Below are 15,980 nucleotides of genomic sequence, written 5' to 3'. Positions count from 1 at the left end.
CGATGTTTATTGGCTAAAACAGATGTTTCATCATACTGTTGGATAAAAATATTTGGTGAAAATATTAGGTAGAATGACAATTAGGTTCTATAACAATAAATTAATGATAGTTAGATCTTTAATAAAATTTTCTACAAAAATCTAAAAGTTATATTTAATATTCAAATATTTATTTACAATTGAAACTTTTGAATTTGTAACAATTTAGTATGATATTTTCAACTTATTTTTTAAAAAAATTTATTGAGAACTTAACTAATACTAATTTAATGTTTTAGGATCTAACTATCATTTTTCCCAAATATTAATAAGTGCAACAGTATGATATTTCAATCTGTGATCATGTGGTTAAAATTTCACTCTTTTTTTTGGGCCAACTTAATTAATTATCTAGCAAGTTAAAATAGCAAGTTCAAAAATAAAATTAATTGGTTGGTTCAAGAGTTGAAGTCAAGTCATTGCCTCTCAAATAAAAATAGAAAGTTCCTTCAACGAATGGATCATATATAACCAACCCTCCTTTGTACAGCAGCCTCCAGGGAAGTCATTCATTCATTCTTCATCATTCTCTTCCCTCTCCAATTCCACAACGAACATATTCATCAATCATATCTTCTTCTTCCATGGAAAATTATTATGATTATTACTCCAAGTCCAACATGATGATTGTCTCATTCTTATTCCTCATGTTTCATCTGGGTTTGTCTCAGCAGCTTCTTGATCCAAGCCTGTCTTTAGGCAACATGCAGTGCGTGGAGAAGCTGGGTCCTTGTGAGCCGTACCTGAAGTCGCCGGGGGCCAAGTCGGGGACGCCACCGGAGACCTGCTGTCAGCCGTTGAAGGACATGATCGCCAAGGACTTGGAGTGTCTCTGTAATGTGTTTAACAGCCCTGAAATGCTTCAGTCCATCAACGCTACCAGAGATGATGCCTTGAAACTTCCCAAGGCCTGTGGTTTAGATGATGATGCTTCCAAATGCAACAAAGGTATCGATCACAATTTCAACTTCTATATGTGTGTGTGTAATGATAAATCTGTGTTTTTTAGGGTTATAACTTTATATTTCTTGTTTTATATATATATATATATATATATATTTTTTCACAATATGTATGTAAGACCTTTCTTGGTTTTTATTAATATTACACCAATATAATATTCACTTTGTTTTTTAGACTTACACACTTCTCATGAGTTCTGTTGATTATGCATATTGACCTCTTCTTAATTTTTTTTAAAAATTCACAAACTCTATTAAAAACTATTAAGACAAGATTTTTGTGAATTCAACAAACTCATTAGAGATGATATGCATTTTAGGACATGTTTATGCAAGTTTTGGAAAAAAAAAAAAAAAAGAAGGGAGAGTCGCCATGTAATTTACTTTTTGTTCTTTCTTTTAAAAAATTTGTATAAATTTTAAAAATAGAGAGCACATCTATACGTGTAACTTCAGCAAAGTTCAAAGAAATTTCATATAATTTACTCACAATCATGAATCTTAGTCATATTGAAGAGTAAATTTGCTGGTAAAACTAGTTTCTTGAAGCCTCAATGATTACACTAACGGATAATTCAATAGGGATCAAATTTCTGGATGACATATCTCAATAACACTTTCAGATAATTCTCATTATCTGTAACTCAGATGATCTGACTTTATTTAACACTAATTTTGTTGCTTTTTCATTGCAGATGCAAGCTCATCAACTAGTTCACCCAGTATGTTTCTTTTTTTTTTTTATCATAATATAAACTTCTTCCTATCAGACATAAAATTTTGTTGTGTTCTTCATTTTAAAATCTGATCGATTGGCTTGATTTAATGACTAAGAAAGAAACCAAAAAGCATTTTGATCTTGAAACACAGCCCTTTTACCCATACCTTGCCCCGTTAATGTTTTTACCATGTGGGCCAGTCTTTGGTGGCTAATGATGCCACTTATATTAACATATGTAATGTACTACTTCCTTCAGTTTCATTTATAAAGCAAAGAGAGATGAATTTTTTCGATCCTAATTATAAAGCATGCTATTAATTTTTTATCAAATGTTTTCCTTTTTACTCCCATGAAATGTTGGTGTACGTTATTGAAAATTCTCTTGGAATTATCATTCATTCCTTCCCAAATTAGGACAAAGTTAAAAATTTATTAAATTTTTGGACAGAATCAATAAATTTTAAGGTTTTTCATCAAGCTAATGGAACAAATTTGAATAGGAAGACAGCATAATTTCAAAACTGTGGAAAAGATTTGTTTCCCTTATATATGAGGATAAAAAGCTGAGATGCTGTTCATTCATCACATTCTTCCATTAAAATACAGAGAAAATCTGTTCAGAAGAGTTGTAAGACGTGTCATGGAGATACAATTTCAATAGAATATATAACTAAACCCATACATGTCTTATCTTATTGACACAAAAATGTAATGACAAGCTCTGTAATTATTTGATATATTTCAGGTGGCCTAAACCTAACTGCGGCAGACACTGAGGAAAAAGCATCAAACTCAGCAAGTTCAATCACAGTGATTACTCCCTATGGCCTTGTTTTGATGTTTGCTTCAGTTTTTTCTGCACATTGCTGGGTTTAGACAAGTTCTTGGAGACTAAGCTAATTTAAATTAATTGGATTCTCAACATTTATACAAATCACATACCAGTATGGGATTTATTTCTCCTGACACCGACTTCCGCATTTCTTTTGATCTCTTTAAGAATGTATCATATGCAATTACTTAATGAATTAATGCAGAGAATCTGGATTGGAGTTATACTTGAAATTGATCAGGGAAGGAAAGGGAAGAAGTTTCTGTATACATTTATTTCTGGGTTGGTTCTTTCATGAAGAGAAAGGACTGTTCAAATCCTAGTTTTGCTGATGGGATAGTTAGGCACCATGAATGAAGAGTGCTGTGTAATTAATTTTATGATAAATGAATACGATCATATGATTACTTTTATATTTGTAGCCAACTTTTGCTTGGGGGAATTTTTTTTTCGTATTTCCTAAAAGAATTTCATATATTTTTTACATCCTAATCAATAATCATCACATCACAACATCAATAAAAATCATAGAAAATATATTATTCATAAGCTGTGAACAATGCAACTCATTTTGAGCTCTGCGTAAATGTCGAATCCACTTTAATTTTTCAGAATGGGCATTAAGACACACACATATTCAGTAAAACTTTGAGAGCAGTTGAATACAAAACTGGTGTAATTTACCTTTCTTTATGTACCAAATCCCTCTGAAAAGACACAATTATAGGGCATACAATGAGTACAGATTTCATGAGCCTCACAATAAAATCATCATTCTCTTGAGCACAATAATGAGCCTCAGTAAATGCAGGTTGATGCTGGCTATAGGGATAACTTTGGCATCCAAAAAATAAAAAAATAAAAATCAGACACTTCGTCAAAACCCAGTTTTTTCATGAAATTTTCTGGCTTCTGCCTTTGCTTAATCTGCTCTTGTTTGAATTTACTTTCAGAAATACATACAATGGTATCTCAAAATTCTTCTAAGATTGAAACAACTCTTCTCTTGGCTTTCTTTCTGCATTTTCTATTCTTCAACTTGTTAGCCTCTTGGTTAGTCAAAGAGGTACTCTCACCAATGTCAGCACTAGCAACAAAATCACAGGAACATTGTTCAGTTTGGTCACCAGATGAATCAAACAGATTAATAACATTTTTTCCTTCACGAGAAATTCCATGGCTTTGGTTGCAAAACTTGACCTCAAGCAGATCTACTGATCCATGTCCATTAAAACTGCCTTCAACATAATTTTCATTGGAGAAATTATCAGTTTCCAGTACTGATGGCTCAAAGTCTCTTAAGTCAACTTCACTACAACTTGTGCTGCCATCAGAAGATGTTATTGAAAAAGAATCTACAGATAGGTGGAAAATTTCTTCAGCTAAGTATTGCCAACGGTGAAGAAGGTCTTCTTGATAATGAGGAGGAGATATAGGGAACACAGATGAGGTCTTCGGGCTACTCTCATATCCTGAGACCTGAAAAGAGTCTGTGGCATATCTTGAAACTTCACCACGTTGCCCCTGGAGAAGTACATTTTCTGTAATTTTCATTTTGAGTATGCAATGCAGACCTGCCTTCTTTGATGCATTCCAAAAACTTTGTACAAGAAATATCCATCCCCTCCTTAAATTCTTTTAACCCAAGAGTAGAACGCTCTTTGTTCATATTTTCAACTCTATTCATCAAACCCAATATTTCAACTTCGTCATCAGATAAATGAGGATCATCTCTCCATTGACTTTCATTTCCACATGAGACAGAGTTCTGGTCAGAGCATATGCTCACGGTCTCATCTCCACTTTGAATATAAGCAAGAAGTGAATCCTTTCTCTGCTTCAAGAGAAAATATGGATTAAAATGACATATCAGTCTCCAAATAGGTCAAAATGAATAGTATTCAATTTCCCCAGAATATCATGACAAGTACTTAGAGAGAGAAAAAACGGCCTCAAACTTCCTTGTCAAAACATGAGCAGTCAGCAACACACAAAAAAAAAAAAAAAAAAGCGAATAGAACAAATTTTAATGTTATAATTGAGGATAAAAACAAGTTATTTACGCTGATTACCTACCATTTTATTTACTTTGCCCTTCCCTACAGCCACATCATTTGCAGGAAAATAAAACCCAAAGCTGGCAGGTTGCTTACGCTTGCTGGTAATTATTATTTGTCTCTTCCAAAAATCTTCAGTGCTAATTCCTTTATCACCTAACTTCAACTGATCAGCTCAATGAACAAAAGTTTGGCATGAGAAATATGTTAAAAATATTAATATAATTCCACATAAAGTTCTGACTATATTGAACATTGAATATCAATGATGCCTGCAGTTGAAATTATGAGGTACTGTAAAATCTCAAATAAATAAATACAGAAACAGAGCACTGACAAACGTCAGTGGTTACGAACGCATTCTCAGTTGTGACCATACTGTGCTTGAGCACAGAAAGTAAAACATACAAAACATGAACGGAAAGCTTGAGAATTAAGAAATCAAAACATCATTTCTCAGATTTTGTTCAAGGTTTTAGAGCCTACAAAACATGAATGACCATACATGTTGGCAAGCATGAGAAAACTGGACATTGGTGGTTAGTGTGAAAAAAAAAAAGGGAAAAAAATCGTTCCTTATGGTTGGCATTAGGAAACCAAATATTGGTGGAATGGTGGTTAACATAACAAACCCATACATTAGTGGTAATCATGAAATAGCCAAACCAAAACTCAAAACAGTATGGTGAGGAAGAACGAGGGGAGGAGGAAAATATTATAGAGACTTGGAAGCAAGGAGTAATAAAAAAGACAGTTAAAAAAAAACAACGAGAAGATAGGCAATGTTCACTCCAAGTTGTTCTCAACTTGAGGGGAACTTGTTGAAATTTGACTTTGTTCTCCTCATTTATGACTTGAAAATGATTTCCTCATTATGACTTGAAAATGATATACTTATTGATGACTTGAAAATCAAATTTGATCTCATCATTTCTGGTCTAATTAAGGGCATGTTTTACATGTGCGTTATTTTTAAAAAAGACCAGACCTGCAATTTCCTGTTTTAGCCAGACTTTGTTTCTGAACTTCATGTAACTTCTATTTTTCCTATATAAACTTATTTTGTTCCTGTGATCCGCTTTCAGGCTTATTGTCGTATAGCTTACATATGGCTATCCATTCTAAATAATTAAGAAATCAGAACATCATTTCTCTGATTTTTCTTCAAGAACTTACTATTTTTGGAGAGGTGAAGAAGCTGAACACTTATGCTCTGTACCATCGAGCACAGCACAAAGGATTTCCTTCCAACCGCAAGCTTTGAAGATATGCAAGGCCTGAAAGAAACTCTAGCTCCAATAAATTGGAAATAATATTGTAGGAGACATCAAGTCCTTCAAGTGACCTCAAATTCTCAATCCCACGCAAGGTAGTAAGAGCATTGTTCCTCAAAACTAGTTTAACAATATGACAAGAAACCTGCATGATCCAATGAATCTGGTATTGGGTCCAGAGCTTATTCTTAAATCAAAGCTACACATTAAAGAGGCAAACAATTTGTTCAACGAACAGTTAGCTTTCATTCCATATAAGTATTTTGAGTAACTCTCTAGAATATTCAACCTAGCTATAACCTGAAAATTTTTCAGAGCTTGCACATCCAGTTCCAGGAGCACTAATTTTTAAAAAGCCATAAGGAAAGGCCAGCTAATTTTCAATCCCAAAAAGTCAGCAGCCATTCCATAAAACTCAGAGCTACAAGAAGAGTATCTTAAAAGAACCTAATTGATCTTTACAAGTACCTGGTTAAAGCAATGAAATAATTAATTTCAATTTAACCAGATTGGAAATTCAGAGAAATGACACAAAAGGCATGCTTAATATAAGTAGAGGGTTGGCTCTAAATTATATGAGCACATTGTCAACTTTCCATAACAAACTGTGATGGATCACTATTTCTTCCCTCGTGAGACAGTTGCGTGTCCACAACCACTTCTTTTAAGAATGTACATGATGAGATTGTCGTGAAACTAATGAACATATCATATAATCTCATACAAACCAAAATAAGTTGCTTTCCCCTCTGTAATTTGTTTTCAAGAACTCATGCTTTACCTTCAACTCATATTTAACCAACTATACGAGACTGGAAGTCTCTTCAGTATCTCCCACAATCATTAAATCTAAAAAGTAAAATTCAGTGAAACAGATTATCTGGAACTGAACCGTTGGCAATAGAACTAGTTCACAGAATTTCACCCTGCCATAGTTGGTCATTCTCGTGATTGGAACATCAAATTTCAGGCTGTCCCTCATACAGTTTCAGTATATGGGCGGTGCAGTGTAAAAACCTATTGGGTTTATTATTTATATACAAAAAGACAACCAAATATAGTGATAATCCACTGATGCCAAGTCAATGACGAGCTTATTGAGTCACAATGCGGCATCACGGCCAATTCCACAACAGACAGGCTCCAACTTGCCTGTTGTCCAACAACTTGATTGTCTTCACAGGTCAGCAGCCACCTAATCCTACTTTGGTACACCCACAATCTCAATATACCATGTACATGGATAAGCCATCCCAAATATAGAATATCACCTCAAGTCAATCCTTTTGAGCAATTACTAAATTAAAAACCAAAAAAAAAAAGTATCCCTCAGGTTTTTGGTTTTCCACAATCCATCCAGATCAAATAATTCCAATAACACATCTACAAGTAAACAGAATGTACACACATAACACACCAAGCGACATATTTTCATCCAATATCAATATGCATATAACAAATCAAAGTAATAAAACCATATACCTTGCTGAATGGCGCAGTTGTTCTCAAGTGATTAAAACCAAGGTCCAAGTGCTTCAAGCTAGCGCATTTATTAAGATTATCTACCCTAGCGAATTTGTTCCCGCTAAGGTCAAGTGTTTCAACTGCAGGAAGAAGTTGCAGAGACTCATCCATGAGAACCAAACCATTACATGCACAAGAGACGAACGACAGCTGTTTCCATTTTGGACAATCCTTTATCTCCATGATCCTGCTTGCGAATACGTGCCTCAGAGCATCCTAAAATACATCCAATCTGTACAATGAATTCCCAATGCGAAAACAAAATTACGGAAATGAAAAGAATTGTATGCTCAAATTCCAAAAGCAAAACTTTATTGTACGGGAAACAAGTTACCATTACATTCAATAATCAGTAATAGTCTAAAAATGTTGAGCAAATACAGTCATATTTAATTCATTAATACTGTTTCCAAATAAGAGAAATTTAACATGCTGATGAAACTATAAACAAAAAATTTGAGGTCAGATATTTTTTTCCCTGTTCAACATAATGCACATTATCCTACAGTCAATCTACTAACATTTGCTCGATCTCTTAGCAACCAAATGAACTCTTACATCATCCAAAGAGCAATTAAATAAAAGAATTGGTAACGCTTACTGTGGAATTGTGGCAAATGATTCTCTCCAACGTATATCTTAACTCCAGCAACCCCTTAGCAGCCGACGTCGACAAGTCACATCCCCTGAGCTCTAAAACCTTCAACCGTCCAAAGGGCAAGAAAGACAACGATGTAGGATCTCTGGCAGCCGATGGTAAGATTGAAACGACCTTCAGCGAAGTGAGAAGCCGCAGAATCCTCCTAAGCTGCTCGAGCGCGCGATGATCACCAAGGTCGGAAACGTAAGCTCGCAAATAGTCAACCGGCGCTCCAGAAAGAAAGCTCTCAAGCTCATGCAAGGCCTCCAGCCTGGATTGGATGTAGAGAAGCCCAGCCGGGTTGAACTTCAACGACAAAAATCCTTCAATGAGAGGATCAGCTTGTTCCTCCACGAACTTCACCAACTTTTCCAGATACCGATCTCCAGTCACGATCGTCATTTTCTTGTATACACAAAGGCGACCCCCTTTGCCTTCAAAGTCGTATTAGAATTTTCTGAGAAGAGCCAACAGCGTCGTCGGCGAACTGCAAGGAAAACTTATGCACACAGAAAAACACGAATAGACATAATAGATGCAGAGGAATAATCATGGAGAAAAAAATTTAGAAGGGAATCTCAACGAAGATAGATTTTCACTGCGCGCAGAGACAGAGAGAGAGAGAGGTGGTTAGCGAGAGGGAGGCGTAGGCTAATGAGATGAGAAAACGGCCATGTGTACGGATGACTCAGTGAGAAAAAGAGTGAGTGTGTCGTTTTCTGAGGAGAGAGGGACGGTAGGGGCAAAGAAACATGGGATTGGTGTATCATTTTGTTGTTTGAGTGTTATTTTAAAAATAAAACAAAATGACGCTAAGTTGTTTTTACTCCAAAAGAAATTAAAAGAAAAACATAATTTTAAGCTGATGTTTTATTATTAATTTTTGTATTTTTTTAATATTTTAAGTTTTTATACTTTATTTTTTTATTATTTTAAATTCTTTTTAAATTGTAGGAATCTAAAATTATATTATCTCAAAATTAAACTAATGCTAAGTTGTCTGCTTGAGTCATATTTGATTGAGTGATGCAAAAGTACAATCAAGATGGATAAATGTAATCAAATGTGTGATTTGATTGGGTTTTGTGGTTTTAATCAAAACATAAATCAAACTAAATCATTTGGTTTGTATAAAAAATGATACTTAATCAATTTTTTTTTATTAAAATTGGTTTGGCTTGATTTCATTTTTAGGTGCTTTGCTTCAATTTAGTTTATACATTGATCAAGTTTTAATATTTTTAATATATAAAATAGACACTAAGATTGACCATAATTTTTGAATCTTTTTTCTTTCATATTTCAATTTTAAATTACATTTTGACCTTTATCATCAATGAAAATGAACAACATATTCAAAATAAAAATATTTAAATTTTATTATCAATAAATATTATAGCATATACATTAGTAAGTAATATGAGTTAAATTTCATTATAAATTATTTTAATATCCATAATGAAAAGTGACTTTTTTTTTGGGTAGAAAAAGTAACTTATTTTAAATAGAAAGGGGGGGAAGTTCTATGGATAAAATTTTACTAAAGACTTTTGGATCAAATTTATTAAGCTCCTAAATTTTTGATATGCCATTGTGAGTTAGGAATACTGATTTAATATTAAATTTTGAAAAAAATGACAAGATTGCCCCCCATAGTTGGTTTTATGTTTGAATGACTTATTTGTAACCGTATCATATGTGGTTCGTTGCTCTATCAAATATCATTCATTTTTTTAATTCACTTGTTTGTTACGATACTCTAGCTTAAAAGAATTACAAGTGTTTTTTTTATGTTTAGATGACTTGTTTGTGACTTTATTATATGTCGTTTATTATGCTATCAAATATTGTTTATTTCTCCACTTTATTTATTTGTCACAACACTCTAACTTAAAAAAATTTTAAGTGTTGATTTCATGTTTAGATTACTTATTCATGACCTTACTATATATGATTCATTATCTTATCAAATGTTAATTTTCCTACTTATTTGTTCGTTACAACACTCTAACTTGATTATGTTATTTTTTTTCCTTTCAATAAGGAGGCAATTTTGTCATTTTTTTCAAAAATTAAATATCAAATAAGTATTCTCAACTTACAATGATATACCAAAAATTTAATATTTTTCTTTTTTAATAAGTCAGGTCCAAAGGTGTTCAATAAAATTTTTCCATTTATACATCTAAAATGATCTAAAAGATCTTTCTTAAAGGAAGGCGAGTGAATAGCCCTACAAGCATTTCTTCCACAGAGGTTGCTTGGACAAATGGTTCAATAACAAACACTCATCTTCTACAGAGGTTGTCAAAATTGGTGTCAAGTTTGAACTCGATGGTGGCCATGGGATTTGTGGAAGATGGAAACATAAGCTTTGATGACATCTCCTTCCTTCAGACCAACAATGCATACAGGAAGATGATGGGCATCACTAGCAAGACCTTTCGCTAGCTTAGAGGAAGAAGATGGAGAAGATGAATAGTTTTTTTTTTTTTTTTTTTGGGGGTGTGGATGATATGTGGAGTCAAAGTAAAATTTGATGATCAAATATTAGTCTAAGTTGATGTTAGGGAAAAATTGGACATTTTTTTTTTAAGTTTCAGGATGATATTATTTAAAAAAAAAATTAAAATACCAAACACTCCTCATAAAAAAAATTCTAGAACATTTTTAACCTTTAATCCTTCATGAAAAATAAAAAAATTAATTTTTTAATCCTTTAATTTTTAAGTCACTTATAACTTAATCTCTCAACTATGATTCACTATAACTTAATTCCTCAATTTTTGACTCGTTTATGATTTAATCTCTCAACTTTTAACTCATCTATGACTTAGTCCCTTAATTTTTGTTAATTTTCTTGTTTAATATTGGCTTACATCTCATGTTAAAAACCAAGAAGATAGTATTTTAGAGTAAAATACGAGTATTTTTTTTGTTCCTCTTATTTTTTATTCCTTTTATTTGATAAGGATAATTTTAAAAAAATTTAAAAAATAAAGATCGAATTATAAGTAAGGCAAAAGTTAAGAGATTGAGTCAAAATGGGTCATAATTGAGAAATTGAGTTATAGATAAATTAAAAGTTGAAGGATAAAAACATTAATTTTTTCTAAAAAATATGATTCAAAGTAAGTAACAAAGAGAAATATTTAGGGAGATTGAGTGCACTCGATTATTTGTAGTCTTTATAATTAAAATATTTTAAGTAATTTAAATAAAATCTTGTGTGCCTTTTTTTAATTAATTTTATTCTTATAATAAAATACATATTTAATTTTTTACATTTTTTTTCTATCTCATTAATATTAGAATTAATTTATATTTAATATTTTTTAAATATCACGTTTTTATTTAGACACACTTAAATTATGTGATATATTTGGTTTATCTAAGAATTTGCCAAGTAACCAATCATGCATATATCGATTTACATTGTTCATAAATATAGCTCATTAATAATTCCCCATGTCAATCAAATGAATTATAATTTATATATTTTTTAAAATAATATCAATTACAGTGATACACTAGAATTATAATTTTTAATCTTAACATAATATCAATATTTATGTAAAACACGGATAAAAGGACCCACCGTCGAATGAGTGATGACGACGAACAAGTAACAGCCAGCACACTGCAGAGATAACCGGCGATTCATTATCGATAGCGTCCATTTCTGTTTCGAGATTTCACATCTTATTGAAACGCTGTTCCTCTTTCCATTCTCTCTCAGAGCTCTTCAATGGCAGATCAGAACCAAAAACCAGAGCTCTTTGAACTCAACAATGGAACCATGCATGTCCTCATCACCAATGTCGGATGTGCGATCACTTCCTTGTCGGTGCCTGGCAAAGATGGTGATTCTATCTCGCTCCTGTGATTTCCCCCCACCCCCTTTTCTTATTTCAATTTTTACTGCGATGTATCCTACTGACGCGTCCTGCTGTTTGGATTTTGAAGGAACCTTGTCTGACGTTGTTCTCGGGTTCGACTCCGTGGATCCGTATCTGGTAAAATTACGTTAACCCTTCTTGAGTTTCATCACTGTTTGTGGGTACATCTATTTTGGCCTGATTAGCTCACTTGACTAATAGCCATTGAGAATCGTTGGAGAAATGTATCTCTTTCTGTTATCAAATTATGGGAACTAATAAGCAATAATCTTACGGTAATTTATTTCTCACCAATCCTCTAAATTCTGTTAATGATTTTGTTTATTGGGGACAAAAGGAGTATTGGTTATTGATTTCGCATGTCTGGTTTGTAGTTTCTGTCTTGGAGAACCGAATATTCGTTGAGTCGAACCGGTTCTGTTTGACTTTTATTCTGATACTTTTTCCCTCTAATAAATTCCTGGTGCAACTAGAACGGTGTTGCTCCTTACTTTGGCTGCATTGTGGGTCGGGTTGCCAACAGAATCAAAGATGGGAAGTTTACACTTGATGGGGTTCAATACTCTTTGCCTGTCAACAAACCCCCAAACAGTCTCCATGGTAAGAATTATATATCTGTTTAGCCTTTGCTATTCATTTCCAAAAAATTTTAGGTTATTGAAATTACCGCACTTTGAAATTATAAGTAACTGAGAAAAGGTGATGTGGCAATATGAAGAAGCTTTTCTTTCCCCCTGGAAATGAACAAATCTTGATTCACCGTATTAAAAAATTGTTTTGCCCTCTTCTGTGCATTTGATGAGCAACATATCATGTAATATGATTCCAAATCGAACATTTTTCTTATTACATAAAAACTTGACTGTTTTTCATAATTTAAATCCGGGGAAGTTCAGACATATGTCATGAATGTTATGTTAATAAGTATTGTGCGTGTGTGTGTGTGTGTGAACATGTGTATTGTTTTCTGATATGTCCATGCTGGCATTTCTCTGTGATTCAATTTTCTCAAGTCTCTACGTTGTTTATGTGTTGCTCAATGAGGATAGTTTTGAAGTTACATATCCATAGCTTCATACCTCAAGAATTGTAATCCTGGTTCCTCGTGAAGTCTTTTCTTGATAACTGAGGAACATCCTTTGATACATTATGAGCATTACTTCTCATATGATATAGCATATTATAGGAACGAAGAGGAAATAGTGGCTGGGGTTCTAACTTCTTGATAATGCTGTTTTAATAGTTCTCATGATAATTTCATGCTGTTCCATGTTCTCAGAAATGGCTGACAACGTTAAAGTGATTTTGCATAAACTTTCTTTTCTTTTTTCTTTAAATACTAATAACACGAAGAGTTAAATTTTAAAAGTTGAGCATGAAATGTAACTTTTTCTAAGTGAGGTTGCTCATTTCTAAACAGAGCACTCTTACAATGATGATATATAATTGTCATGTGTTCTGCGTGATTTTGCACATTTCTTGATCTCCCATCCTTCCTCCGTTTTTTAGGTGGTAACGTGGGGTTTGATAAGAAGGTGTGGGAAGTTATTGAATATAAGAAAGGTGAAACCCCTTCGATCACTTTTAAGTATCACAGTAAGGATGGGGAAGAAGGTAACTCACCCCCCCCCGCCCCAAAAAAATCTCTATCTCTGTTCTCTTTCTTTTATGATTTCTTTCTCCTCATATATTTTTTCTCTTTTTTCCTTATACAAGGTTATCCTGGGGACATCACTGTTACTGTAACTTACACACTCACTTCTAAGACAACTCTAAGGCTTGACATGGAAGGAGTGCCAAAGGACAAGCCCACTCTTTTGAATCTAGCGCAGCATACTTACTGGAACTTAGCAGGCCACAGCTCGGGGAATATACTTGACCATTCAATTCAGATATGGGCTAATCATATCACTCCTGTGGATGAGAATACTGTACCAACTGGTGAAATTAAGCCAGTGAAGGGTACCCCATTTGATTTTACATCCGAGAAGAGGATAGGTGACACCATCAATCAGGTCGGAATAGGATATGACCACAACTACGTGCTTGAGGGCGGCGATGAGAAGGAGGGTTTAAAACATGCTGCAAAAGTGAGGGATCCCTCAAGCTCTAGGGTTTTGAACCTGTGGACAGATGCTCCTGGCATGCAATTTTACACGGGGAACTATGTCAATGGTGTTTCAGGAAAACAAGGTGCTGTTTATGGAAAGCATGCAGGGCTCTGCTTGGAGACACAGGTATTCCCAGATGCCATAAACCATCCAAATTTCCCATCTGTTGTCGTCCGACCTGGTCAGAAATACCAACATTCCATGTTGTTTGAGTTTTCCGTTGGGTGAAATAGTAGAGTACTTTACTTTTAGGAGTGATATTGGAGACCTGGTCTGCCTACAAAGAGTTAGAGCATAAATGTCTGTCTCCCAGAATAATAAGTGCTTGCTTTGTGTTTAAATAAAAGTGCCTGTGGTGCTGCATGTCCCTGAGCTTGATGAGCACATTACGTGTTTGTTTTCACATTGCATGTTTGCTGCCAAGCCAATGATTTTAGCGAAGCGTGTGTGGGTGTTGGGGCCTGCACAGCATTTGGCTTACCATGCCTTTTTGCACTATTTCTGATTGTTATCTGCGATAGTGAAGCGTGTACTTCGAGGAAGGGTTTGAAGCTTCTATGACCTCTTGGGGCTATTGCCAATTGAACAATCTAACGGTGCTAGTAAAATCCACAAGTTAGGAAATTAAAAGGATGTTAAGGAAAAATTAATTTTTTTAGTCTTTCAACTTTTAACTCACTTGTAATTTAGTCTCTCCATTGTAACTCGTTATAACTCAATCCCTCAGTTCATTCCCTCAATTTTTTGACTCTCTTATAACTTGATCTTTATTTTTTAATGTTTTTTGAAAAAATTGTCCTTATCAAGTAAGAGGAATAAAAGAAATACTTATATTTTATTCTAAAATATCCTCTTCTTGCTCTTTGATGTGAGATTTAAGCTAACATGAAAAAAGAAAACTAACAAAAGTTGAGGGACTAAATTATAAGTGAGTCAAAAGTTGAAAGACTGAATTATAGATGAGTTAAAAGTTGAGGAACTGAGTCACAGCGAATCAATTAAGAGACTGAATTACAAGTAAGTTAAAAGTTGAAGGATCAAGATATTAATTTTTCTGAATATTAATTATGGATTTTGGCAGGAGCAACGTGGAATCAGTGGAAGGTAAAATTTTATACAAGTAAAGGGATACCTTTCAGAAAATTCCTTTCAGGTCTTAAATAAATTCCCCATTCGCTAGACAAAACTTTCAAATTTCTCCTCCCCCACATGCAAACATGAAAGATAAATTCGAAGAAAAAAATATAAAATAAAATATAAAAACTTTGTATTTTGGTCTGATTGTGGAAAATCCAGATTCATTTCGGAATGTTTGAACCGACCATTTATTGGAAGTCCCGCTGGACTTTTTTAATTTCTTTTTGGATGACCTCGCTCCTTGCAATGGTAACTCCAACAATCTGGAGGTGCACTAATCTGTCTTTGTTCTCGTAACTTTATCAAGCTTGGGCTTGCCTTTGTATTCAAAAAAAGAGAAGAAAAAAATCCAAGTTCACCAACTGTTCCTTAAGATTCTACCAAAAAAAAGTGTTCCTTAAGAATAGTGTGTCACTTGTATCATTCCTGATTTCCTGTTAACGAATCAGTTATGGCTGCTGTTAAGAGAATTTTCTCATTAATTGCTAAATTGTTATACTCACAATTTTATCCATGTATTTTCTAAATAATTAGGACACGGCCCCCTAAAAAAATACTACATAAATTTTTAATCAAGGATGACATTTAATAAGTTTTCAAAGCTATAGTATGAAAAAAACATATTTGCAAAACCTTACAGTTTTATTCAATTTTAAATTAGTTCTTACAGTTCAGTTTATTTTAATTGATTTTTTATAACTTAACCAATTAAATTTTTTTTAATCCTTAAAAATTAGAGTCCTTACATTTTTCCTTTTAAAAAAATAAAATTAAAAAATTTTAT

General features: G+C 33.4%; 2 protein-coding genes and 1 pseudogene across 3 annotated transcripts; 2 read left to right on the top strand and 1 right to left on the bottom strand.

The window, feature by feature from the left end:
* Nucleotides 1–552: 552 nt before the first annotated feature.
* On the top strand, nucleotides 553–2,967 carry LOC129292223 (non-specific lipid transfer protein GPI-anchored 9-like). Its single transcript, XM_054929785.1, has 3 exons — nucleotides 553–987; nucleotides 1,697–1,723; nucleotides 2,468–2,967. Exons 1-3 carry the CDS (start codon nucleotides 624–626, stop codon nucleotides 2,596–2,598), a joined length of 522 nt encoding a protein of 173 aa, XP_054785760.1. The 5' UTR covers nucleotides 553–623; the 3' UTR covers nucleotides 2,599–2,967.
* A 245-nt stretch (nucleotides 2,968–3,212) lies between these two features.
* On the bottom strand, nucleotides 3,213–8,780 carry LOC129292595 (uncharacterized; annotated as a pseudogene).
* A 2,890-nt stretch (nucleotides 8,781–11,670) lies between these two features.
* LOC129293361 (uncharacterized) lies at nucleotides 11,671–14,441 on the top strand. Of its 2 annotated transcripts, none has more exons than XM_054931283.1 (5): nucleotides 11,671–11,912; nucleotides 12,016–12,065; nucleotides 12,422–12,548; nucleotides 13,458–13,511; nucleotides 13,665–14,441. In XM_054931283.1, the coding sequence occupies exons 1-5, from the start codon at nucleotides 11,798–11,800 to the stop codon at nucleotides 14,285–14,287; spliced, it is 969 nt and encodes a 322-aa protein (XP_054787258.1). In that variant the 5' UTR covers nucleotides 11,671–11,797; the 3' UTR covers nucleotides 14,288–14,441. The 2 variants fall into 2 exon arrangements, with proteins under 2 accessions (XP_054787258.1, XP_054787256.1); XM_054931281.1 differs by having other exon boundaries at nucleotides 13,458–13,562.
* The last annotated feature ends 1,539 nt before the right edge of the window (nucleotides 14,442–15,980 follow it).

This window comes from Prosopis cineraria, unplaced genomic scaffold (genome assembly GCF_029017545.1).
Source record: "Prosopis cineraria cultivar Desert tree isolate PC_DT_omini unplaced genomic scaffold, ASM2901754v1 PC14, whole genome shotgun sequence".
Classification (NCBI taxonomy): Eukaryota; Viridiplantae; Streptophyta; class Magnoliopsida; order Fabales; family Fabaceae; genus Prosopis; species Prosopis cineraria.
This window is presented reverse-complemented; position numbering and strand designations above follow the sequence as displayed.